Below are 26,784 nucleotides of genomic sequence, written 5' to 3' on the forward strand. Positions count from 1 at the left end.
CCCTCTGGGACATCCTCTTTTTCCAGCACATCAATGCTCTCCTTAACCAATATTGCCACCCCTCCTCCTTTCCTTTCTTTCCTATCTCTTCTTGTACCTGGGAACATTTAACACCCAGTTCTGCCCTTCCTTGAGCCAGGTCTCTGTTATCACCGCAACATCATATTTCCACATGGCAATCTGCGTCTCTAACTCCCCAATCTTATTTACTATACTCCATTCATTCACATACATGCATAGTAACCTTGATTTAGATTTTGTTACTTTTTCCCTTACCCCAACATTACCTATTAATTTACTATTCTCTATACTAGTGCTATCTGTCTCTCCCAGTATTTTGTGCACCCTGGTATTCCTCTCTAAAATTTTCTCTAGGTTCTCACACTCCTGAGTTAGTTTAAAGCCCTCCCAACAGCACTAGCAAAATGCCCTGCAAGGAATTCAGTCACAGCTCTGTTCAGGTGCAGCCCATCCAGCGTGTACAGGTGCCATCTCCCTCAGAGCCAGTCCCAGGAATATAAAGCCCTCCCTCCTGCACCATTTTTCCAGCCACGCATTCATCTGCCTTATCCTCCTATTTCTGTACTCACTGGCACATGGTACTGGGGAGCAATCTGGAGATTACTACATTAGAGGTCCTGCTTGCTAATTTTCTACCTAGCTCCCTAAATTCTGATTGCAGGACCACATCCCCCTTCCTACCCAAGTTATTAGTACCAATGTGGACCACAAGCTCTGGCTGATCACCCTCCCACCAGAAAAAGGTCCTGCAGCCACTCTGACATCCTTGACCCTAGCACCAGGGAGGCAACATACTATTCTGGAGTCACGTCAACAGCCACAGCCTGTCTGTTCCCCTAACCAATGAATCCCCTATCACTATAGCTCTTTCTTTCTTCTTTCCCCCCTCCTGTACAGCCAAGCTGCTTGTGGTGCCACAAACTTGGTTCTAACTGCACTCCTCTGAGGAACTAGCGTCCTCATCAGCTTCCAAAACAGAAAACCGGGTTGTAAGCGGGACCCCAGGGGACTCTAGCACTACCTGCCTGCTTCTCATGGACTGCCTAATGATCAGCCATTCCCCCTCTGTCTCCAGGCCCTTAAGCTGCAGTGTGACCATCTCTCTAAACATGCTATACATGTAGCTCTCAGCCTTGCAGATGCGCCACAGTGACTCCAGCCACCACTCAAGCTCTGAAGCCCGGAGCTCAAGTTGCTGCAGCTGACAGCACTTCCTGCATGTGGTCAGCTGGGATACTGGTAGCATCCATGACTTTGCACATATTACAGGACACGCATTCCACTTGACTGAGCTGCCCTGCCATGCCATAACTCTACTTCCCTTATGTTAACTTTATTCTACTTTGGATTATTTATATTAGTTTATTATATTGGCCCTTAAATTTCCCTTATTTCTGGTGCTTCACAGTTAAATCCAAGTAAAGGATCTTTAAAATTATCACACTTTTCTAATTTACTCACCAGTTCCTACTTATCAAGGCTGCCGTTCTTCTTTCTGAGCAAAGGTAGAAAAAAAAAAGAGTATCTCCTTCTTTCTCACTGAACTCCCTGAGTCACCAAGCTCCAACTGAAGCTCTCTACTGCAGCCAAACACAGCACTCCAGTGCATCCTCCCAGAGACAGTTTGGCTTTAGGCCATCCAGAGGAACGTCCAACATGGTCTTTTATGCCAGACAAATCCAAGAAAATTGTTGAGAACAAAACCAGGGACTGTTCATTGTATTCATCGACCTGACCAAAGCACTTGACTCATGTACTGCACTGAAACCTGGATTGTGCATCAGCAACACTTAGGAGTGCTAGAGAAAGTCCATCAGTAATGCCTTCGCCACATCCTCAGGATTCAATGGGAGGGCTGTAGAACAAATGTGGTTAATTTCTTGAAGTGAACTCCACATTTATTAAGGCAAAGCTCATGCAAAATCAACTTCAATGGACTGGACATTGTGCCCAATGGCCAAAAACCACCTCCCCCACCAGGTCCTGCTTTCCCAACTCTCAAATGGCCATCGTTCCGGGGGAAGGGCAAGAAAACACTTTGAAGATACTCTGCAGCTCTTCTTAAAGCATAGCAACATTGGTATTAATTACTGGGAGGAGCTTGCTACCAATCATTCAGAACAGCGCCAACTTGACAATCAAGCTGCACCATGCTTTGAATCATAATGTCTTAATGATGAGGCAGAGTGACAGCAAAGGAGGAAAGAAAAAGAACCATATCCTACAGTCCAGATCCCACCACCTCATAGGACGTCCCGTCCTATGTGCCCAAAGACATATGGCAAAAATTGGCCTGCTCAGTCACATGAAGCCCCACTGCAGAAACTCATGACCCTGAGTAAACGCCTTCTTTCAATCAAGGGACAGCCAACAATATAAAATACTAATCTCCAAAGGCTTTCATGCTCAATACACCTTCCACTACTGACAATGTACAGTTCAATCAGGTCCACTCCAGACTCTCCAATGGAATCGAAGTATTGGGGAAACTTATAAATACAAGTACTTTCTTGTTATATGTCTTACACAACCTCAGGACACCAAAAAGCACTTCACAGACAATTTGATACTTTAAAGTGCAGTTACTTTTACCAATTTGAACACAGCAAGATGCAATAAATGGCAACAAATGATCTGACAATGTGTTTTTAGTGATGTCAGTTGCTGGACAAATGTTTCCCAGAACACCAGGAGAACTTCCCTGGTCTTCAAAAAATGCCTTGGCATCTTTTATTTCCATCCAATGAGGCAAATGATGATTCCCATCTCAGCTAGCAATGCAGAACTCCCCCAGAACTGCAATTAAATGTCAGTCTAGTGCACATACTGAAGTCCTGGAGTGGCCTTGAATTGATTCAGAAGGAAATGCTAACAATAAGTCTTTTTCCTTTGTATAACTATCCACTGAGCAATACCCAAAGGAGGGAAGGAAAAAAGTCAGAGGCATGTTCCTCCCACCTCTTTATGCGACCTTGGAGCCAAGCAGTTTGCCTTCAATGGCAATGAAAATATTCCAGAATGTATATTGGAGTCCAGGCTGCAACCTCCAGTTTACTCCACAGGGAGATAAAATGCATGTTTTGAAAGTAAATACAGACAACCAAATATTTCACTAAAACATTCAAAAATAATTCATTCCAATTTTAGTTTAGGCATTATTGTACATGGTCAGAGACAATTTCCCTTTGGAGAATCCTGGAGGTACTCTGCTGGAGATATTAAAAAGGAATATTGTTTCTGAGGATCTACTATTACAATCTTTCTCACATTTGTTGAATGATACAATTTGTTCATAAGTGTAGAAACGTATAATGCATTATTCTGCTGCTGAAGGAAGGTGCTTCCCTTGAGGCTACAAAAAGAGTAATTACTATTCAGCAAATACTGCACAAGTCGAACCTTTACTTGGTATTCTGATTGCAAATCGTAACCCAGGCCAACTTGGAGGCTGTAGGCATTGTGAATCCCATATTTTCTGTTCTAGAGACTTAGGTTACATTTCATATTTCTATATTTTTAATTATTACATATAAGCGACACATATATTTAAGTTGACAGGAAATGTGCATCAAACGTAATGTTTTTATGATATTAAGTAGCTACTCCCCTGTGGCAATACTCAGTTAGCATGAGGATTTGCTGTTTTGCAACAGGAGAGTTGTGCAATACAGGTTATAACATCTAAACCACTGATTTATGGCACCTGAATAAATTATAGACTGTCACAGCACTGGAGGTGGCTATTCAGCCAGTTATGCCTGTGCTGGCCCTTTGAAACAGCAATCATGTTTAATCCCACCATCCCCAGCTTTTTGTCCCTAACTAGCCCTGAAAGTTCCTCATCTTCAAGAAACTGACCAACTCCCTTTTAAAATTATTTATGGAATCAAATTGCACACCCTTTTCAGGTAGGGCATTCTGGAGATCCAGGCAACTATAAGAGTAAAAAAAAACTTCTCCCTTCCTCTCTAGATCTTTTGTCAATTATTTTAAATCCATGAGCTCCGGTTATTTAGAAACCAAAGTAACCCATATGCTTTTTTTAAAACACTGTCTATGGACACCAAGGCCAATCTGCTCTCATGTTTCAAAATCATGACATTTATTGTATGCTGTCTTTCCATATTTGTCCTCCCAAAGTGTATCACTTCTCACCTCTTTGCACTGAACTTCATGCTCCTGCTCAGCTCATCATCCTGAAACCTACAACTATCCTCATCACTATCTATTATGTTGTATCATCTGCAAACTTAATAATGCTGCTCTGAGTGTAGGTCGGTTATTAAAATTGAAAACAGCAATGGACCCTGAAGCTGACCCTTGGGGACCATCATTGCAAACCCCCTCCTGGTCTGAAAAACAGCTATCCACCATCATCCACTGCTCCCAGTCAGAGTCAAATCTGTGTCCATATCACAGCGATCCCCTCATTTCCATGAACTTCAATCTTCTTCATAAAAGTCACGTAGGCACTTTGTTGAATGCCTCCTGAGCAAGATCATACAACATCTACTGCTGTACAAAAACAAAAATAGTTGGAAAAATTCAGCGGGTCTGACAGCATCTGCAGAGAGGAACACAGTTAACGGACTCGAAACGTTAACTGTGTTCCTCTCCGCAGATGCTGTCAGGCCTGCTGAGTTTTTCTAGCTCTTTTTGTTTTTGTTTCAGATTTCCAGCATTCGCAGTATTTTGCTTTTATCTATTGCAGTATCTTGGTCAACCTTCCCTGTTACCTCAAATAATTCCATCAAGTTACTCAGACACAATTTGCCATTAACAAATCCATGTGAAATCCCTTCAATTAATCCAGGCCCTTCCAAAAAAAGTTCATTTCATCCCTGATAATGGTTTCCAGTAACTTTCCCACCATTGACATTAGGCTGACTGGCCTGCAGCTTCAAGGTTAATCCCTTTCCTCTTTTTTGAATAGTGGCATATCATTAACAACTTTCCAGTATTCTGGCACTAATACTGTATTCAATGAGGATTGAAAGATTGTGACTAATGCCTCAGCTATTCCTATCTTTGCTTATTTCAGCAACCTAGGAAGCCTTCCTTCTGGACCTACCAATCAAGTTCTATTTTATCACAAGGTATTCAAGGATTTAATGTAAAAATGTACATATGAACATACGGATTGGGAGTAGGCCACTCAGCCCCTCGAGCCTGCTCTGCCATTCAATAACATAGCTGATCTGATAGTAACCTCAACCTCACGTTCCAGCCTACTCCAATAACCTTTCATCCCTTCGTTAATCAAGAATCCATCTAACTCTGTGTTAAAAATATTCAAGGGCTCTGCTTCCACCATCTTTTCAGAAAGAGAGTTCCATCGGCTCACTACCCTCAGAAAAAACTTCTCATCTCCATTTTAAATGAGGGACTCCTTATTTTTAAACAGTGATCCCTAGTTCTAGATTCTCCCACAAGAGGAAACATCCTCTCCAGATCCACTCTGTCAAGACCCCTCAGGATCTTAAAGGTTTCAATCAAGTCTTACTCTTTTAAACTCCAGTGGATACAAGCCTAACCTGTCCAACCTTTTATCATCAGATGACCTGCCCATCCCTAGTAAACCTTCTCTGAACCTGCTTCTAACACACTTTTCTTCCTATCTTTGTGTCGTCAGCAAATGCAGCCATTCCTTCAGTCCTTTCATCCAGGTCCCAATCTATGTCACCCTATAGCCATGTCTCTGCAAAGGATATCAGATTGTATTTATTTATTTCTATTTGAACCATTAGATCATGTGTTTTGTTTTGAATGCTCCATGTGTTGAGATACAGAGCCTTTAGTTTTGTCCTTTTATTATTTTTGTAGCGTCTAGCCTTATCTGCCAATTTACTCTTAGATTTGTACTCTGCCCCGTCCTGTCACAGTCTATCATTTCCTACATTAATACCTTTCTCTCTTGCCTTGTCTCTACTCTTTGGTTTACCACATCTTCCCAAATTTGATCCCTTGCCCCCACTATTCAGTTTAAAACCCTCTCCACTTCCCTAGTTATGTGGCGTGCAAGGACCAGCCCCAGCATGGTTCAGGTGTAGACCGCCCCAACAGCATAGATCCCACTTTCTCCAATAGTGGTGATTGGGGCCAGTGCCCCAAAAACCAAAACTCATTTCTCCCACACTACTCGTTGTGCTAGACATTCATTTCTCTTATCTTATTTGTCCTGTGCCAATTTGCACATGACTCAGCTAATAATCCAGAAATGATTACCTTTGAGGTACTGCTTATTAATTTGGTGCCTGGCTCTTCATATTGGACCTGAATATTGAAGGGTTTTGACATTTAGGAAGGACAAGAAGTTAGGAAAAGGTGGAGGGGTGGTGGCTCTGTTAATTAATGATGGTATTAGCACTTTAGAGAGGGACGACCCAAAGACCGCAAACACTTACTGCAGACGTGTTTGCCCTGGTTCACAATGATATCCAGGAGCTCCCACATGCTGCAACCTTGACACATCACCTGTCCTGTTGTCCTTAATGTGTTTTAAATAATTACTTAATTATATTAATCACTTATTTGTTGCTTTCTTATATATTTTATTAATTTTACCACCAATTTGTGTACTATTTTAAGCCTTAGGGATAAGATAGAACTTACCCACTTACCAGATACTCACCAAATAGCTAGCTAATTTCCCTGTAGTAAAGCAAGAACAAATTCCTAGGGGGTGAGAAAGATAGAACAAGGAAACACCACCTCTCCCCTTCACCGAACTCCAAGTCTTCATTTAGTTAGCTCAGCTGCACTTCATTTTCATTGTGTTCAATGGCATTACCATCACTGAATCCCCCACTATCAACACCCTGGGGGTTATCATTGGCCAAAAACTGAACTAGACTAGCCATATAAATACTGTGGCTACAAAAGCAGGTCAGAGGCTAGGAATCGTGCAATAAGTAACTCACCTCCTGACTTCCCAAAGCCTGTCCACCATCTACAAGGCACAAGTCAGGAGTGCTGGAATACTCCCCACTTGCCTGGATGAATGCCGCTCCCACAACACTCAAAGAGCTTGACATCATCCAGGACAAAGCAGCCTTCTTGATTGGCACCACATCCACAAACATTCACTCGCTCCACCACCAACACACAGTAGCAGCAGTGTGTACCATCTACAAGATGCACTGCAGGAATTCACCAAGACTCCTTCAACAGCACCTTCCAAACCCACAACCACTACATCTAGAAGAACAAGGGCAGCAGGTAGATGGGAACAACACCACCGGCAAGTTCCCCTCCAAGTCACTCACCATCCTGACTTGGAAATATATCGCCGTTCCTTCACTGTCACTGGGTCAAAATCCAGCACTGTGGGTGAACTTACACCACATAGACCGCAGTGGTCAAGGCAGCAGCTCACCACCACCTTCTCAAGGGTAACTAGGGATGGGCAATAAATGCTGGCCCTGTCAGCGAAGCCCACACCCTGTGAATGAATTAAAAAATTATAATTGTTTAAAATAGGTGTAAAATTACACCCATTATTTCAGGTGCAGCAAGGAACAAATCATTTTTCTGTTGTTTTATTACAATTTTTGAGAGCTACTAAAAAATATCTTCACTGAGCCCATCACATTTCGTTTCTTTCAATGTATTTTTACTGCAGTGTATAAATCATGTTAAAAATTGGAAAGTTTCCAAGATTACATATCCTTACAAGTGTGTGCCTGATGTGCAGGAATGGCTTGAAACTTCAATTATCATACCAAAAAGTATAGGACATGAATTTTGGGTGTAACGCCCCAATTATATCGTCACAGGAAATTCCAGCCTTGGTGAGCGAAGGTGGATTTTAACTGCACTGGGTGTAAACCTGGGCTTTGGTAGCACTGAGGGGATGATCCTAGTGTTTGATGGACTGGGATTGGGGTGAAGAAGTTTCAATGGGATGGGTGCTCTTATGGCCTAGTATTACTTTGGAGGGGAATAATGAATTTGGAAAACTATGAAGGGGAATCTTCCACATCACCCAGCTTTCCCCCAAAGTATATTACTTATTTTCTTAAAAAGGAAAATATACCACTTAACATTTACTGCACATTGATTTCCATCTGTCGCTTTTTTGGCCCTGCAAACATTTTAGCAAAATTCCACTGCAGCTTCCTTTGATCTTATACTATTCACTACACTTCCCATATTAGAATGGTCTTCAAATATGGACACCAATCCCCTTAGCCTCATATCAAAATCATTGATGGTACATGGTGAATAGAAACAAAATCCCTATGGGATTCTGCAACATTTCTAACAAACATGAATTCTGGAAAGAAAGAACTTGCATTTACATATTGCCTTGTATATCCTTGAGCTCTTGACAAACATCAGATTATTTTCAGTCTCGTTACATAATAAATGCTGCAGTGAATTTATACATAGCAATGTCACACAAATAGCAAATAAGACAAATAAGCAGCTAACGTGTTTTGTTTTGTGCTGGTTGAGAGATTAATATTGACCACCGCACCAGGAGAATTCCTTAGTCCTCCTTAAATAGCATCATGGAATTCTTGAGCAGAGAAATGGGGCTTCAATTTAACATCTCATCTGACAATGTAGCACTCCCTCATTACTACAGTGAAATCTTGGGCAATGCTTGCTCCTGGCTCTGAGGAACTCTGGTACCTGACCAAAATCGTGAATGGGGGTGGGGGGCAATGTGGTGTGGGGAGGGAGCCCAGACTCATGCTAAATTATAGAATCATGGAACAGTTACAGGAGGTTATTTGGTCTAGTGAATCCATGCCAGCTGTAATAGCAACTCAGCTAGTTCCACTTTCTTGCCCTTACCCCACAGTCCATTCCCCAATATATTTTTAAACTTTGCTTAATTTTGATGAGTCAATGTCACATGGATGCTTGAACCCCTCAATAGGATCCACTTTTGGAGGCCGGTGTGCCACTTAACATGGAGGCTTGCTAAATGGAATCGTGAGCCGCATATTTATATGCAAAAGTTAGTGTGCCTAATTTCTAATCCACAACAAGTGCGGCGCAAAACAGGAGCCTTCCACCAAAAAAAATTATCCTTGCTTTCCTAGCTGATTTTTGAAATCCAGTTTTCTCTATACTATCTCAGCTGGAATATTGTGTACAGTTCTGGACGCCACACTATAGGAAGGATGTGAACGCAGTGGAGAGAGTGCAGAAGAGACTTAAGAGAATGGTTCCAGGGATGAGACACTTCAGTTATGAGGAAAGATTGGAGAAGTTGGGACTGTTTTCCTTGGAGAAGGCTCAGAGGAGACTTGAGAGAGGTTTTCAAAATAATGAGGGGCCTGGACAGAGTAGGTAGGGAGAAACTATTCCTGCTCGTAAATGGATCGAGAACAGAGGGCACAGATTTAAAGTGTTTTGCAAAAGAAGCAAACGCGAGGTGAGAAAAAACTTTTTCACAAAATGAGTAGTTAGGGTTTGGAATGCACTGCCTGGAAGTGTGGTGGAGGAAGGTTCAACTGAGGCATTCAAGGGGGCATTGGATGATTATCTAAATAGATACAATGTGCAGGGTTACGGGGAAAAGGCAGAAAATTGGCACTAAGTTAAAATGCTCAGAGAGCCAGTGCAGACACAATAGGCCAAATGACTTCCTTCTACACCGTCAGATTCTGAGATTCTGTGAACCACTGGGAAACTATCCTCAATTCGGACTGTTTCCTCCTTTCTAACCAGTTTTTAAATTCAACTTGCAGCCTATAACAAATTATGTACCTCTTAGTCTTTTCCAATAGTTTCGTATGTGGTGCCTTATGTAAAGCTTTCAATGAAAGTCCACGTACACCACAAACACTGCTTTTCTCCATCCATTGCCTCCTCAAAGAATTTGGATCAGGTTTATCAAGCACAATTTTCCTTTCTGAAATCTGCACTGGCTGTTTCTAATAACCTTTGCTTCATATACTTTATAATTTAATCGAAAATTGAAGATTGCAAAATGTTTCCAACTACAGATGTGAGGCTATCTGGTCTATAATTACCTGGGCTAGCTTGGTCACCCTTTTCCAAGAGGTCTGTGCAAACATCTAATTTATTAATTTCTGTATACATGTCAGACTCTCTCTCTCCATTCCCTCTTGTACAGCTGTTCCTAAACAGAATGAGACATTTTGGAACAAAGCACAGGTAATGATAATCTGAGAAGCTTTCAAAGTTCTACCTGTTCGTTTTTCTTCAAAAAGATAAAAATACTCAAATCAAGTTGATGAGAAACACCATCTCTACGAGCTTTTGTAAATGGTCTCATCTATGTAGTTTGCATTGAAACCATTTCCAGAGAATACAAACTTAAATACATTAATAGAAGCTGAAGCTCACTTTTCACTGAATAAGCAACACATTTTAAGATTTTTTTTAAAATCATAATTGGAAACATTATCCCAGTAGCTTTTGAAATGTGTTATCCAATTTTTCCATCAATAATTTTGAAAAACAACCATGAAGATAATTCTTGAAAAAGAAGCATTTGTGTGGTTGGGTTAAAAGATAAAATGTGTACAGTGTAAATGCAAGAACTACAGGTCTGTTTTCAACTAAGAAATTAAAGGTTTGGGTAAAAGTAGAGGACTGAATCCCTGCAGTTCATCTACCCGCCTACCATAACTTCAGCAGAAGAGGTGCGGATAATCAGGAAAAATTACAACTAACGAGAGAGAAGGATTGAAATTCATTGACAGACTTGTTGCTACGCTAAGTCAGATACCTGATCAGTCTGGGTGTGGTGGATTCTAGGTCTAATCGGGTGTGGTGGACTCTATTCCAACTGTCACTCAAATTTACTTATTTTGTACAGCTTCTTGTAGCATTCCATTTATGTCACGCTACAATCTCAATTTAACCTGCAAAATCATTCTGTCCTCCCTAAAGGGATATATTGGCATATGAAGGTGAGTGAGAAAGTTCAACAGTCCATTGAAAGTTTAGCAAGGATATTATCATAACCCACCAATATTCCCAAGACATAAATGATCTCAAGACAATAAGAAAAAGATCTCAATGCAGCCTATTTGTCAAGGCAATGGCCAAATAAAACAACCATTTCCCCTACCTGTACTACTACCACAATTTGCAAAACCGCCCAAACACACACAATGTACTAAAGTTGACCAATGCAAAAATCTGGGGACAAAATATAATGAGCTAATCAAATGTATGAAAAATTCGGAAACAGTTTTTGAAAATTACATTTATATTTGCCTGTTGACTTTAACAATATTCCTGCTACCTCCCAGCATAACAAAGCAATAATGCTGCTGCCAATTTCACTGAATCTCCATTAGGTATGGTAATACAGCAGTGTCTCAAAACCAGAATGCTCAGGATGAAGTGTGCATCGGATTTTGGATCTTGCCAGTTTTTGGGTTAGGCAGCTCAAGCCAGGCCAAGGATTGCTCGCACCACTGAGTGTGGGAAAAGACAGGTCTGATCTACGGACATCACTAGTTTTCAAATACCCGAATTTGAGACCCTGTATTTGTATAATCCAGACGAAGACAACTGAGACATTAACATGAACAACTCTCATTTGCTCATCAAGTTTCTCATCAAGATAAAAAGGAGAGAACACAAGGTGAACTTGCTTTTCAGATAATTAGCATTGTCCATGTTCTTTGAGAAGACAACTCAATACCAAAACTCGCCTTCCCCAATATGCATTCCCTGTGATTGATTTAAATCTTTGAAAAATTTTGAAACAGATAAGAGAGATGGGCTGTACTTAGTAGCTCCATGATATGTGACCCATGGTATGCAATCCATGTCTCTTCCATTGAGATGCTGCATCATTAAATTCCAACCTTGTATAATTATCCCGTTATCCTGACAGAAAGACGCTGTACCACATCAGTTAGCAACAGAACTGTGGTTTCAATGGTACATCCATTCAACGCACCACAAGGCTTGCAAACGAGAATAAGGTCCTCATGAAACATCAGTCACATTTTGAGAGCAACTGCAATACAGAACACTCAGTTCAGCTATCACTTTCTCTGCCATTCAGAGCGAATATCAGAACTGTCAATGTTACTCAAAAGTTGTGTATTCTGGCTAACATACCTCAAAAATAATCCAAAGGTGACAGATCAATTGTTCATTTATCCGTGTGCATTTATGGGATTTGTTAGCATAGGCATATTTAGCTCTGTCTCAACAACCAATGCACACTTGAAAATACATTCTTAACTACATGAAGCCAATAAATGTGACTATTTTCTCAAGATACCAACAGAGATCGAATTTATTTGTAAATTTTCTTCCTTAAAAGGATAACTTCCACTTAGCCAATTTGAGATTAGATATAGATTGCCGTATATCCCCCAGGGGTGTGCAGGGAGTACAATCTAGGGTTGACTAGGTTAAAATCTTCTGTCCTAGGAATGCAATTCTAAAGCTAACTTGACCGCAAAGAGACCCTGCTCATCTCATGCAGACCAAAAGAGGATTTTAAAAAAAGGGTGCTCAGACTCTGCATATACTTAACAGTGCCACAATAACTGATCTCTTCTAGCCTAGTTTACTGGCATCCTAGCATGTGCCATTAGTTCTTTTTCCAAGAATTAAAAAATGGTGAAACCTTAGCTCCAAGCAAACCTTCAAGTTCACAATATCGAAAAATACATTACTCACATTAGGTTTCAGCCCCACCCCAGCCATACCCTGCCCACATCATTTCATTGCATTCAATTATATACAGACGCACAAGCAAATCCTCAACATGAAAAATCAAAGGCTCTCAGCCTTTGATGTGATTTATGAGGCACACCTTGGTACAAGACTTGTGTTTCAATTTGCCTGAAGGATTTAGAATGCAGCAGAATCACAAAACATCATCCTGAAAGAATGCTGAACTACAGTCACTGCCTCCTCCCAATATCCACTGAGTTTCTAGTGCATTTGAAGAGCAAACAAACGTGAAACAACTTGCATTAAAATATTCTTAGAACATTCAAAAGTGCTTCAGAGGCAATTAAGTATTTCTACAACGTAGGGAGTTAATTTGCACACAGCAAGGCACCACAAACAATGACATAAATTGCCAGATAATTTGTTTTTGATCGTGTTGGCCGGGACATAGAGAACTCCCCTGTTCTTTTTCAAAATGCAATGGGACCTTTGACATTTATCTGGGGGATGGACTGGGCCTTGGTTTAATGTCTTATCCAAAAAGGAAATGCAGCACTACCTCAGTACCACACTTACGATGAAGAGTCATATGGACTTGAAACGTTAACTGTATTCCTTTCCGCAGATGCTGTCAGACTTGCTGAGTTTTTCCAGGTACTTTTGTTTTTGTACCACACTTAAAGTGTCAGCCTGGATTATTTATTCCAGTCTTTGAAGTGGCTTGGACTCCCAACTTTTTGACTCAGAAGAAACAGTGCCACCCAAGGCCATCATTGAACATAGCTTTGGATAACTGGAACAGAAGGAGACCATTCAACCCTTCCTAGCCTACTCTGTCATGGCTGATCGGGACTTCAACCTTCGCTCCGTATCCCTTGATAACCTTACCTAGTAAAAATCTATCAATTTCAATCTTTAAAGTTCTAATTATCCTAGCATCCATTACCTTTTGGAGGAGGAGGAAGGGGATAAAGGGGGAGTGATTGTAAATTTTAGATTTCTACTATCCTACGTAACGTGTTATTACGTCACATATTATGTAAAGTGATTATATTAATAATGTCAAACATATAATGGCATTCATAAGTTATATGTGCCTTTCAGTCGCATTACACATATTTGAAAATGTGAGAATTGTGCTGCTAGGTCTAACAGCAGTTGAACAGCTTAAAATTCTTCGGCCAGATTTAAAGCAGCCACATGTAAACCACAGGCTTCTTTAAAAGTTATAAGTAACTTTCTAACAGGCAGCTATTTGTTCCACATTCTTCAGCCGGATGTCAATCCGATAACTTCATCCCATCGCTGAATAGTGTTAGGGCATCACTCGTGTCACTCATCTTTCACCCAACATCCAATGCTTTACACCTGTATTTACACCTGTATTACACCCTGTACACCTGTATTAAATTTCACTTAATGGGGGCATTTGGCTTATTTTCTGTAATCCATTTAACCATAACATATATTCGCTGCCAATACTTAGAACATAAAATTAACTTCAACTATTAAGCTGCAGAAACCCTTGTATTCAAAACTTACCAGTGTCATAAAGGAAAGATGACGGATAGCATTTTAAAAATCTTGCTTTATGTGCCTGAATGCAACTTATGCTTATCATTTTATGAAAATACTACAATCTACAATTCCTAGAATTGGATGCAGCCTCAATTGCCCAGTGCTCTTATACCATGGATGTACACTATTCTTTTCATTCCCAAGGCCATCTTATGCTGTCTGAAATTACTTCACACTTTTCTACCTCCAACCACTTCTCATAGGTGTGAGCAAAGAGATAAATTACCTTATATGCATTATATAAATTGTACGGCATGCATTTCAGATAAATCTTGTATTTGGGAGTCAACTCATGCAAATGCAAAGAGGGTCCTAGAAATGAATACAAGTGAAGGTGTTTAGTATAACTCTCAGTGTCCACATAACAGGCATAACCTAAGCATAAACAATTACCTTAGTATGAGAATTAATGGAAGTTGGAATTATAAACAATTAAAATGCTAGTGAAATTGGAGATTACTGTAAATATATGTGGTATTATGCAGTTTGCACATTTTTACAGTGTAATGAACCTGCTTGCCAGTTAAAGCCTTAGTGAAAGTTTACTGCATTATTTTCAGCCTTCTAAAGGCTAGACGGATGCTGAAATAAACTGAAAACAGCTTTTCTGTTTATTCCATAATAGAAATTTACATAGGTACTATGGCAAATGACAACATGCTCCTCCCAGTGAACATATGGAGCTAGACTTCAGCAGCAATATTAGTCTGAAACACAGAAAACAAAATTATCTAGAGTTAACAAAGTAAAAAGACTCCAAAACGCAACACTAGTCATTAGTATTCGTGTCAGAAAGAATTGCAATGTACTATTCAATTTCTGAAGTGCCCTACTACAACTGGGCCTCTTTGTAAACAAGCTCTTAGTTCAAAAGAACTTTCAGTTCAAATAAATGAAAGGTTGATGAGAACTCCAAGCCTGGTCCAACATAACCACGCCATTGATATTTGTACAGCAAAATGAAAACTGGGACAATCAAACAAAAAAGCCTCATTGAGAGAATATTAGAGGCCAATTGTACTATGCATCTTCCCTTGACTCAATGGGGGAAAAAAAACTGCTAAGTTGACAGTATGAGCAGAGTAGTGATTTAAATGCAACTTTCTTTCGATGTATTGGTACTGGTCCCCAGTCCAGATAGACAGGGACAGTAAGCAGCAGGCAGGGCATCTGGCTCTAAAAATCAAAAGCCAAATCCAAAAAATGATAGCTAATATGAAAGCATGATCAGCCAGCATTGTGGCAACCCCTTCTATCAAGGTAAAAGCCAAAAGAGAATGAAATAACTTTTTAAACCTAAACTTTTTAATCCTCACAAAAAAGTCAACTGTTCTGTTAGTGTGGCATTAAAATAAATATGTAGGCAATAGTGACTAGCACTCTGACATACAGATCAGCTTTCCCTTAATGGAGGGTGATGTCAAGCCTATATGAAAACTCAATTATGCCAGTTCATAATGTCAGCATTGAAACCTGTGCCTTCAGCTTAAGACCACCATTTGTCATGAAGCTATTAATGTATATATTATTGGAAATTATTTTTCTTTTAAAAATAGAGGTTTAGTCTGTGGGTGTGTCTTAATTGGTTTAAAACCAGCTAGTCGGTGCTTTGATGTGTATTAGTTTTGAGATGGTAGAGGTACATTTGCATTTTGTTGAATAGAACATTCAAGGGGGGTGAAATCTGGCACCTAGCTAACAGAGACCAAGCAAAATGTTTATATTGCTAATAAAATTGGTACTATGAATGGAGTTTTATTGTTAGAAGAGTTGGAGCTCAAAAGGGGCTGGTGATGCAATGAGAATTTACATTCTATGAGATGTGCTAGGTATATCAGAGGTCAGTTGTGTGTATGCAGGGCAGAGGCATTTTAAGATCAAAGCAGCTGTAATCCTAAAACTCTCTCCACAGGAGCCAACGTGAAAGGAATCTCATTTTGAATCTGTATGGTGAAAATGCTTTGCCTGGTGTCTGCTGAAAGTCTATGGGTTGCTGTTGCCTTAATAGAGATTAGTTTGGGAATTTGTTAAAAGTTATGATAGTAGTAATTTATAGTTATGTGTATATATTTAACTTGTGTAAATTAATAAAGGTCTCATGTATTTTGATATAAAACCTCTTGAGAACTGGTGGTCTGACTCCTTAATTTAGAGCTGCATCTCAAACATACAAAAATAAAAATATAGGTTATGACAGTTGTTTAAAGATTCCTTCTAGGATTTTTAAATAACTCAACTTTACCAACTGCTGGGTCATAACACATTTCAAAACTGACCAAACAAGACTGCCAATATCTCTGCTCACGTGCATGTATTTCTGGAGGGATACTGCCCCATCGTATTAAGTTTCTGGTACCAGTGTGCACACTTCTGGTCATAAATTGCTCCCAACACTACAAGCTAACAGGAGCATTTCCAAATGACACCACTTCCAACAAATGACAGTGCAACTGTTGACTTCTACTTCTAATCTGGTTTTACACCCCAGTCTGGTTACATTAGCATGCCTGGTGTTAGCTTGCTCACCTTACTGATCAAATATGTAAACATTATTTTGGTTTCAAGGCAATTACTTTTACTTTATTCCCAATTTGTCTGTGGGTGTCAGATTGTCAGCTTGACTCAGCTGATTGCATTTTCATCTGTGCATCAGAAATTTCAAGTCTCACACCAGCACTTGGTTAACTCTCTGGTACACCCGTTGAGCAAGTGTTACAATATCAGAGATAGTTTCCTGTAGTAACCTTGAGAGGAGATATTAAACTGAAATCCCATTTGTCAGATCAAATGTTATAAAAGAAGCCCATTTTGATGAACAATGTTTCGTTCATTCTCCACTTCCCTATACTACCAACCCCCTAAGCACAAGTTGTGGCAATGAATTTAAATCTGATTAAGTTTTACATGTTTCCCCTTTATTTTCAATTATAACCCACTATAATTAATCCACATTATAACATGCTTTTGGAGTGTGAAGTCCATTTACAGCACTCCTCATTAAACAATAAACAAATCATGAGCACAAAGCACCAGGTATTTGAGCTAGTTAAAGATTTATCAGAAAGAAGAGAACTTTGCCCATAAAAAGCTGCCCATCAAAAGCAAGATGTCAAACATTCAAACTCATGTAAAGTCAAAATATTTAAAAGAAACATTTAAGCTGACAATTTGACATGCACAGAGGAACTGGGGAATAAAGTAAAACTGCCTTGAAACCAAAATAACATTTCCATATTTGATCAGTAAGGCTAACTAGCTAACACAAGGTATGCTTTTCAACTCAGTGGGCTGAATGTTCTCCTGCTGTGCTGTACAATTCTGTGATCCCTCCATTTATGCATCGGACTCAATTCACGAGTGAAAAATCAGTATCTTACCAAGAAGGTCAGGAATGGAATAAAGCTTAACTCCAGCCAAATGGCACAATAGATCCAAAGGATTCAGTATCTGTTGACTATGGAGGAAAGTAACTCTGAATGAGTAACCGGAGGATGTGGCAGAGGCATTGTGGGATAGGTATAAAAAGGACACCATTAAGAAATTTAATAGCAAAATGAGAAAAATCATAAGGCCCAGATGATATCTATGCCAGGAGGTTTGGAAGAAAGAAAAGCAGTAAGCACAATTTTTAAATATCTTTGAGAACAGAAGTTAGACCAAAGGATGAAGGGTGGTAAGTATTTTACCCTATTGAAAAGGTGGGGGGGAATCCCAATTATACAAAAATTAGTTTTACTTCAGCTGAGAGTAAATTTCTACAATTCATTATGCAGAAGGAAATTCATTAAAGATATGGGTTAATCAGGAACCAGCAGCATTGATATGCAATGGGCAAATAGTACCCAATTAGTTTTTTCAGGAAATCAAGAGTATCGATAAAAATAATGTGATTTATGCATATGTAAGGAGCCACATTTATACAGAGATCAGTGCTAGAACCTCTTGTTAACTGCTATGTAAATTTTAACAAAAGAATGATATTAAAATTTGCTAATGATACCAAGTTAGATCATTGCAAAGCATGATGAAAAATACAAAATAAAAGCAACATATTACGGATGCTGGAAATCTGAAATAAAAACAGAAAATGCTGAAAAAACTCAGGAGGTCTGGTAGCATCTGTGGAAAGAATGAGTTAAGTGAGTCATACAGACTCGAAACGTTAACTGTTTCTCTCTCCACAGGTGCTGCCAGACCTGCTGAGTTTTTCCAGCATTTTCTGTTTTTATTTCTTAAAAATTCAAGAGGTAGGCATTAGCAGAGTGGAAAAATAAAACTCAACACAAATATATGTAGTGCATTTTGAGAAAAACAATGAAAACAAGCAAAGTCCCCAGTAGTTCTGCAGTCTACATTCTGTTCACAGGCAAATAGCACTACCATTTGCCAGTGCCATAGGAGTCAATTACAATGATGCTGCTTACAACACATTAAGCATGTAGATAAAGGCAGTTCAACAGGTTCTTCAGTACATTTACACTTTTGTTAATCCATTGCATTTGCAAAATAGCCCTTTATCTTGGCAACTGAATTCAAAAGTCATCAAAATAAAGCCGTGAAGGGGGAATGAGGGTGGGTGGTGTGGAAAGAAACACGATCAAAAAGGACCACAAATTCATAGGAGCTAATTAATCAAAGTTACACTTCTCTCCACAGATGCTGTTAGACCTGAGTTTTTCCAGCATTTTCTGTTTTTGTGCCACCATCCGAAATGTACTGTTCCGCTTTTAGCTTTGTAGAAATAGCATTTCTCCATCTGATTCCCCATTCAAATGCACTGGGTAGCGAGAAATTCCTGTACTTGCACACAGATGCTCAATAAACCTAGCACAGAAAGTTAAGGCATTTCAAGTCTGAGTACAATGTGGTAAGTGTTCATTACTATCAATCAACCTCTCTGGCACTGAAAGTAACTAGAAGTGTGGAATCTTATTCCTTCAAGTTTTAATTGTTATTGAAGACTTTTTCCAAATTAAAACTACTTTTTCTTCATATTTTTTCTCTCCCAATTCAATCTTTCTCCCCCCTCTATCTATCTCTTCCCAATTTGACAATGAATTTCATTCTAACTTACACTTCCTTGTTTGGAACTTGCATTGATTAAATCTCTGTGCTTCAATCTTTAAGGGTAAGGAAATACATTGTTGCTTTCCCTGTGGAGGGCATTGCACCATTTCATCTCCCAATGCCAGCAAATTGCCATTGCAAAATATCATGGAGATTAATTGGCAACAGCAAGTCTAACTAACTAGGAGTGGGGTACCTTTGTTGACTGTTTAATGCAACTTGCCAGCTATCAGCAGTAAGGCCAACACACTCAGTGCAAATAATGCAGACAATGATAAGAATCAAAAATGGAGGAGCAAAAAAGATCTAAGGACGCAGATGTGTGTTTCACTTCTTTAATGGTCTATGTAACAACTTGCAATCCTATGCTGGTACTAACACAAAAATATCCGAGGCATAAATTAGGCAACAAATCAACAAAGTTGTGCGTCAGAAACATTCAAGTTGGTGCCCCTTGTACTTGAAGGCCACATTAGGGAGTGCATCAGGATCGGTGAGATTAAACATTTTGCTGGGAATAGCAAAAGTGGACATGAAATAGTGATTAAGATATATGTTTTAAACTTTAGTATTGTGGCAAATGAAGAATCAAAGACTAGTCAATTGGGATTTAGAAAGTAACTTGAGTTTCCATCACCCACCTCTCCTCCCAATCAAAGACAAGCACACAGAAGGAACTGAGGTCAGAAGCAGAGAAAGTAAAAAAGGGCCAACAGATTTCTGAGAGTTATTTACAGGGATATTGAATATAAAAGCAAGGTGACGACATTGAACTAGTACAAACATTTGGCTACGTTAATGGAAGTACTTCAGCTCTGGACACCCCTTTGCATTAGGAGAATAGAGCCACAAAAAAGGCACAGAAAAACTTCGCTAGAATCATATCAGGAATGAAAGTCATAGTTATGAAGAAAAAAATGCTGTTGGTCAGTGGAATATAAAAGAATATTTGGGAGTTGTTGGAAGATTATTAAAAAGGTTCAACGTTCTGAACAGTTTTTTTAACAGATAAATACATTGCTATCACTGCTGTTGGAATCAATAACAAGAGCATAGAAAATTATTACAAGAACAAAGAATCAAAAAATCCATACAACAGGATAACTAGAATAGTTGATTTACCACAAATGACCATTGCGGTACAGGCAATTATTGGAACGGGGATTCAGTTATGTCTCTGCTTTTCAAATACAATCAAGGAATGAACAGTAAGAGGTGCAGTTAAGGAGCTACACAAACAGGTGTGATGAGCCAAACATGAGTGGAGAGCTGGTTCAATCAACCTCTACACTTCAAACAACAGTGCCACCCAAGTTAACTTTCCTTCAGATTTTCCCATTCCGAGGCAGATGGCAAACAGTAGCTCCCCATTAGAACATAACTAACAAAGGGGAAAATGGGCTGACATTTAATCGGTAATGTCTGAGTTCGTGGTTTTAAGATATTTTTTCCTCTTTAGATTCCACAAATTATCCACATACAGGGCAAGCAGGCAGCTTACTCCCCGGTTTCTGGGAATGTCACTTTCCAACTAAGCACTAGAAGGTGCAAGAAAAAGGCACTGGTTGATGTGTCCTCTGATTTTCCCTTTCACCCAATGAAGCACTTCACTCTCAAGAACTCCAAATACCCTTCTAAAGGCAGAAAGTCATCACACAAAATTACACCCTTGAATTTGCACCCTACAACTGTTTGGCTCAAACCAACACGTGTGGTCCATTATCCGTCAATTTACTGCTGTCCTATGGCAATAAATCTTCAAATAAATGCAGGACATTGAGAATGAGCGAAGATATTTGTGCCATGACTGGCTCCTAAAGTAATATATGTATTACACTGCCCAAACCAAAGAGGTTAAATTCAACATTTCTTATATCCAACACATTTCTTTCTGTCACTTCTTGATATTTAAAGTATCCAAAGCTACCAGAAAATATTTCATTCTAAGGTGATCTGCAAAAGGATTACTAAATTAATCTATTGTGGTTGATAAGTGTGTTTTAAATCCAAATTAACTATGCAAAATTGTGTGCAGGTCCATTGAAGCAAAGAAATGTTTGGCAATTGCAGAAATTTAGGTTTGACAGAGTTAAACACAATGAGAAATACTTGGATTAATTTTCTGCATTCTGATTGAAGAAACACGCAGTTATCATCCCACATATTAGAGTGTATGTACATGTGCAGATAAAATCCATGTACATACATAGTTTAAGAGATTCTGGTTTTTTAAAAGTTTGTTTTAAAAGACTAAAATTCATCATTTTCTACAAACGCGTTCAGGTCTGCAGGATTATATACAAAGGCTCAACTATTGACTCAATAAAGCAGTTTATAAAGCTGTGTATTGACAAATGCCTGGATTCATAACCTGTGTTCTACAATAAGCTTCCATCTCCTTCAACTATCCAATCAAAAATGAGAAAATGTTTGCTCTCTAATTTAGAAGTACATTATTAATTTCACATTACCCCTCCCCTCTAAGAACGTTGGAGTCACATAATCTTGGGAGATAACAAACGATTCATATCATCACCATTTCCCAACATTTTTTCTAATGTAGTGCAGCTGTGCAATTTACATCATGAATATGATTCCACCACATATAGCTCTACACAAAGAATGCCTGAAAAGTGTAACAAATTATTTTGTGGATCAGGTGTCACAAGAACTCTCAAAAGTAACCAAATCAAACAACTTAAAGCCACACAAGTTGTATTTTCATCACAGCATTAGCAGTAGTTTCTACACACACAAGTTTAACTAGAAATTACTATCTAAAGTTTAAAAACCTAGGCTCCTTTTATATAAGATTTACATATTTAATGACCCTCACGTATATGTGGGGATACTGATGGAATTTAAATCTGCTAAAAGAATCTTCCATGTTTGTCCAATGGTTAAAGTGGTGGCTTGTTGGGCCATTTGCAGAGTGGAAAAATCAAGTGCCTCCACCCCCACCCCCCACTCCGATCTCTGGTGGATCTTTCCAGGTCCATCAATGCTGGTTCTCCCCTTGATCTTTATATATTCAAACCGAGGATCTCATTAGATATTACACTGAAAATCGTATGGAAAAGCTGTTAAAAGTAATATAAATGGTTTCCTTTAAGCCTTGGAATGTTTCGCCATCTTATGTACACCAATTTAATAAATTTGCCCACGCCTGCATCAGAATAAAAGTCACTATTCTTAGTGATCACACTGTGGACTGTGAAAGGATCCAATATGACCTAAATAATCCTTTAATGTCAGAGACTCGTTGATAGTTTTCAATCTGATCAGGCGTTCCTTATTGCTCGATAGAAACCATAAATGCCCAAGAACTCTCTCAAACAGAATTTACTCCCCAATCTTAACAGGGCATCTCGGAGCAAAGTCAGCAATGCTTAGTTTCAATTTTCTAATACCATTACCTTGTTTAACTTTTTAAAAAATAGATGGTAAAAGATATATTCTTCAGAACACACGCTTGATACTGATCATAAACTGACTAATGTAACTGCTAATATAAAACACGCATGTGCAATGCTTGACCGTTACATGGCAACATCACACCGGTTTATTTTCTGTCACTCCCTAGTCATCCTCTCTGTTTATTAGCTTCAATTGTGTCTATTCCAGCAAGTTGTCTTTTAACTCTGGGAAAATTATAATCCTCCTGCACACTGTCAGCAGAGTAGCCGAGGCTGCTAATTTATCATCTCGCAGCTGTTGCCCACTCTCAGAAATTGCACCAAGCTCCGCAGTGAAAAGCGCTTTCTCACTCACTTTTTCTTGTACTCATCCCGCTCCCTCTTCACTTTGGCCAGCACATTGTAGAGGGCCCGCAGCTCGGGAGTGATGGTGTCGATCTGAACACCGACTCCGTCCGGGTGGGTCCAAGACACGCCGGGTCCCTGTACCGTCTCCAGGCCGCCTCCCACCTTCCTGATGTGAGTGAAGCTCCAAATGGTCCCGGGCAGCCGGCTCGGATAATGGTGGTGAGGCAAAGAGCCCGAACCGGGAGTGTAAGTGGAGCCGGCGCCGGGAGTGTAACCGACACCAGGCGTGTAAGCGGAACCGGAGCTGGTACCGGGCGTGTAACCGGAGCCGGTACTGGGGGAGAAGCCGGCGCCAGGGGTGTAAACCGAGCCGGTACTGGAGGAGAAGCCGGCACCGGGAGTGTAAGCGGAGCCGGGAGTGTAAACGGAGCCGGCACCGGGGGAGAAGCCGGCACCGGGAGTGTAAGCGGAGCCGGGAGTGTAAGCGGAGCCGGCACCGGGAGTGTAAGCGGAGCCGGCACCGGGAGTGTAAGCGGAGCCGGCACCGGGGGTGTAACCGGAACCGGGAGTGTAACCGGAGCCGGTACTGGGGGAGAAGCCGGCACCGGGAGTGTAAGCCGAGCCGGCACCGGGAGTGTAAGCCGAGCCGGGGGTGAAACTAGAGCCGGCACCGGGCGTGTAACCGTAGCCTCCGACCGAGTAACTGTAGCCGGTGCAGTAGTCCAGCCGGGTCTGAGTGGCTACGGCCCGGGTGCGGCCCAACCGGGTCCTTCGCGGCCCCTGGGCCGCCTGCAGCTGCTTCTCCAGCAGCTTGTTGCGCCGCTCCAGCTCATGGACCTTGGCCAGGAAGCAGCGGAAGCGCAGGTTGAGGGTCTTGAGGTGGCTGATGTTGGAGCCCAAGTCGTTCCGCAGCGCCAGGGTGACGGGGTTGGGCTCAGACAGGCCGCAGCTAAGCAGCGGAGGCATCGCCGCCGGGTTCATGGTCAGGGCTGGATTTCGGGATTCAGTGACGCGGCCACGGGCAGGAGCCCATGGCACAGGGGGAGAGAGACGAGCAGGGTAGGGCCAGACGCCGTCGGGAGATGGGAAAAGCTCGGCTTGGGCCAGACCTCCGCGCTGCTCAATCACTTCGGAACAGATTAGCGGCACACCCGGCTTCAGGGTGACTGTAGAGCCGCAGCGTCAGAGCGAGGGGTGGGGCCTGTGCCGCTGGGCGGGGCTATCATAGGCTCCACCTCTCGCGGTCATTCCCTCGGCCTTGGGAGCGCGAGACTTGTTCCAACAGGCTAGCGGCGCTCGTGGCTCCCGCCTTTCCTTGCTTGCGGGTCTCGCTCGAGCGGGTGAGGCAGTTGCTGAAGTGTCCAGGCTATTGGTAGAGGTTGAGAGCCCACCCTCAGTCATTCCCTCCGCTGCTTAAAACTTGCATCTTTAACCAAGCTTTTCAATAATTTCTGACTGTAATCTCTGTCGCGCCATTTGTTTTGTTTTGTTTTCCTTGCGTATTGCAGTCTTAATTTTTGTGGAGCTTAGTTTTGTTTCCGGACTGCAGCAGTTCTGCCATTCACACCTCTGGACACATCTTTTGTTTCTTTACTTGTCCCATTGCTATCCCCTTTGGCTCTACCCCAACAACTCTTTTGTCCTTCAGTGTATTCCACTACCTTCCGTTTTGTCCTTCAATGTATTCCACTACCTTCCGTTTTGCTCAATTTTCCCCGATTTGACCTACTTAAAACCTATTACATTTCTGACTTCTGACAGTTCTGATAGAAGGTCGTTGACCTGAAATGTTAACTGTTATTCTGTCCACAGATGCTGCCAGACATGCTGAGTATTTCCAGCATTTTCTGTTTTTATTTTAGATTTCCAGTATCTGCAGTATTTTACCTTTGTAACTGACCAAGTTTTTGGTCATCTGTTTCAATATGTCTTTCTGTGACTTGGAGGTTGAATGTCATTTGACATATTTGAAATTAAATCATCAGTAAAGAAGTGGATACAGTTGGATGATGGTGAGTTGAGGAAGGGATAAGTATAGAGAAAACATAATGGCAGAGAGGACACATATACCCAGAGTTGGGCTTTGTTATATCACAGATTGAGAGATAATCTAATATGGAGCTCACCAGTACTGGCCCAATCAAATATTCACTCTTTACTATTTACTCCTGTTAAGCTGAAGTCAAATTTTGTTTGTAAAAAATGTAAATCATGCAGTAACTTGGATTTAACAAAAGATGTGTAATTTTTGTACAATTTCAATTCAATTTACAATTAAACAATTTTGAATTAAGAATAGACTATATTCCATACAGGACTGAGATCTGATAGGTGCAGCCTTCCATGTACCATCATAACAGGAGTAACATGATAGCATATTCCATCCCAGATTGAGAGAAATACCAAAAAATTGGAATACCATCACATTCGATCAGAGAGTAACTCTTACATCAAAACAGGCCATTCAGCCCAAATGGTCTATGCTGGCATTTATGTTCCACATGAGTCTCTTCCACACGTTTTATCTAATGCATATCCTATTCCTGTTACCCTCTTGTAATCACAAGATTCCCCTTATGCTGTACACCTTAACTACCCCTTGTCATAGTGTGTTCCATATTTTCAGTGCTCTCTATGTAAAGATTTTTTTCCTGAATTCCTCATTGAATTTATTAGGAACTGTCTTATAATTATTAACTCTAGGTTTGGATGCCCTCGTGAGTAGAAACATTTTCTTAACGTCTATTATCTTAAATACCTCTATCAGGTTACCCCTCAGCCTTCTCTTTTCCAAAGAAAAGAGCGATTTGTGGATAGAGAACCTGAAGAAGGCAGCTCTTCGGCCTATCCAGAGGATCGAAATCCTCAAAACTCACATGATACCCCGAATATATTTCCACCTGATCCTCGCAGAGGTCTCACAGAATACACTAGTCAAACTAGACCAATCTATCAAGAACGGTACAAAAGAAATCCTACATCTTCCGCCACACACGGCGGATGGTTTACTATACAGCAGTAACAGGAATGGAGGTCTGGGCATGCCGAGGCTCGAAGTGCAGATTCCGTCCGCCATAATCCGAAAGCTGGAGGCGCTGGAGAGCTCACCGGACGCGGTGATAGAGGCCTCCTTTGAATTCAGCAGAATTGACAATAAACGAACAATCAAATCCCTGAGGAACCTCAAAGTACTCAGAGAGATCGAAGAAGCCCTTAAGGATAGTGGAGGTCCAAGAGGTGCTGATGAAGGAATTGGCGTGGATGAAATTGGTATCGCAATGGGATGGACGGATATCACCCAAACTTCCAGGCCCAAACCCACCAACAGATACGCGGCTTGGAGGGAGGCGGAATACCGGAAGTGGACCAAACTCCAATGCCAAGGAATCGGCATCGGGTATTACGGAAATGACTATGCCTCTAATTCCTGGACAAGAACATGTTTCAATATTAAACAATCCAGGCTAATAAACTACTGCGGTGCAATCTCTACCCTACGAGATGCACCTTAAACAAAGGCCTACAACCACACCCCCCCCCCCCCCCCCCCCCCCCCTCCACTTCTCTCTCTCTCTCCGCCCCCCCTACACATCTTAAACCAGCTTATATTTCAACTCTTTCTTGGACTCGAACTCAAGTTCTGTCGAAGGGTCATGAGGACTCGAAACGTCAACTCTTTTCTTCTCCGCCGATGCTGCCAGACCTGCTGAGTTTTTCCAGGTAA

General features: G+C 40.8%; 2 protein-coding genes across 4 annotated transcripts in view; one reads left to right on the top strand and one right to left on the bottom strand.

Moving 5' to 3' along the window:
• Positions 1–24,244, bottom strand: part of iffo2b (intermediate filament family orphan 2b) — a 60,905-nt gene extending 36,661 nt beyond the window's left edge. For all 3 annotated transcript variants that reach the window (XR_005945353.1, XM_041206791.1, XM_041206790.1), the window contains exon 1: positions 23,068–24,244. Coding sequence is in view for 2 of the 3 variants with exons in the window: in XM_041206791.1 (XP_041062725.1) it covers positions 23,068–24,041 (974 nt within the window). In the remaining variant the exon portion in view is untranslated. The remainder of the gene's footprint in view (positions 1–23,067) is intronic.
• Positions 24,245–24,361: 117 nt separating this feature from the next.
• On the top strand, positions 24,362–26,572 carry LOC121288447. Its single transcript, XM_041206980.1, has 2 exons — positions 24,362–24,400; positions 25,828–26,572. The coding sequence occupies exon 2, from the start codon at positions 25,937–25,939 to the stop codon at positions 26,570–26,572; it is 636 nt and encodes a 211-aa protein (XP_041062914.1). The 5' UTR covers positions 24,362–24,400; positions 25,828–25,936.
• The last annotated feature ends 212 nt before the right edge of the window (positions 26,573–26,784 follow it).

Source organism: Carcharodon carcharias, chromosome 15, assembly GCF_017639515.1.
Source record: "Carcharodon carcharias isolate sCarCar2 chromosome 15, sCarCar2.pri, whole genome shotgun sequence".
Lineage (NCBI taxonomy): Eukaryota > Metazoa > Chordata > Chondrichthyes > Lamniformes > Lamnidae > Carcharodon > Carcharodon carcharias.

Bases quoted from the DNA above. Each gene is read 5' to 3' on its own strand.
- LOC121288447 (XM_041206980.1), top strand. From the start codon at position 25,937: ATGATACCCCGAATATATTTCCACCTGATCCTCGCAGAGGTCTCACAG.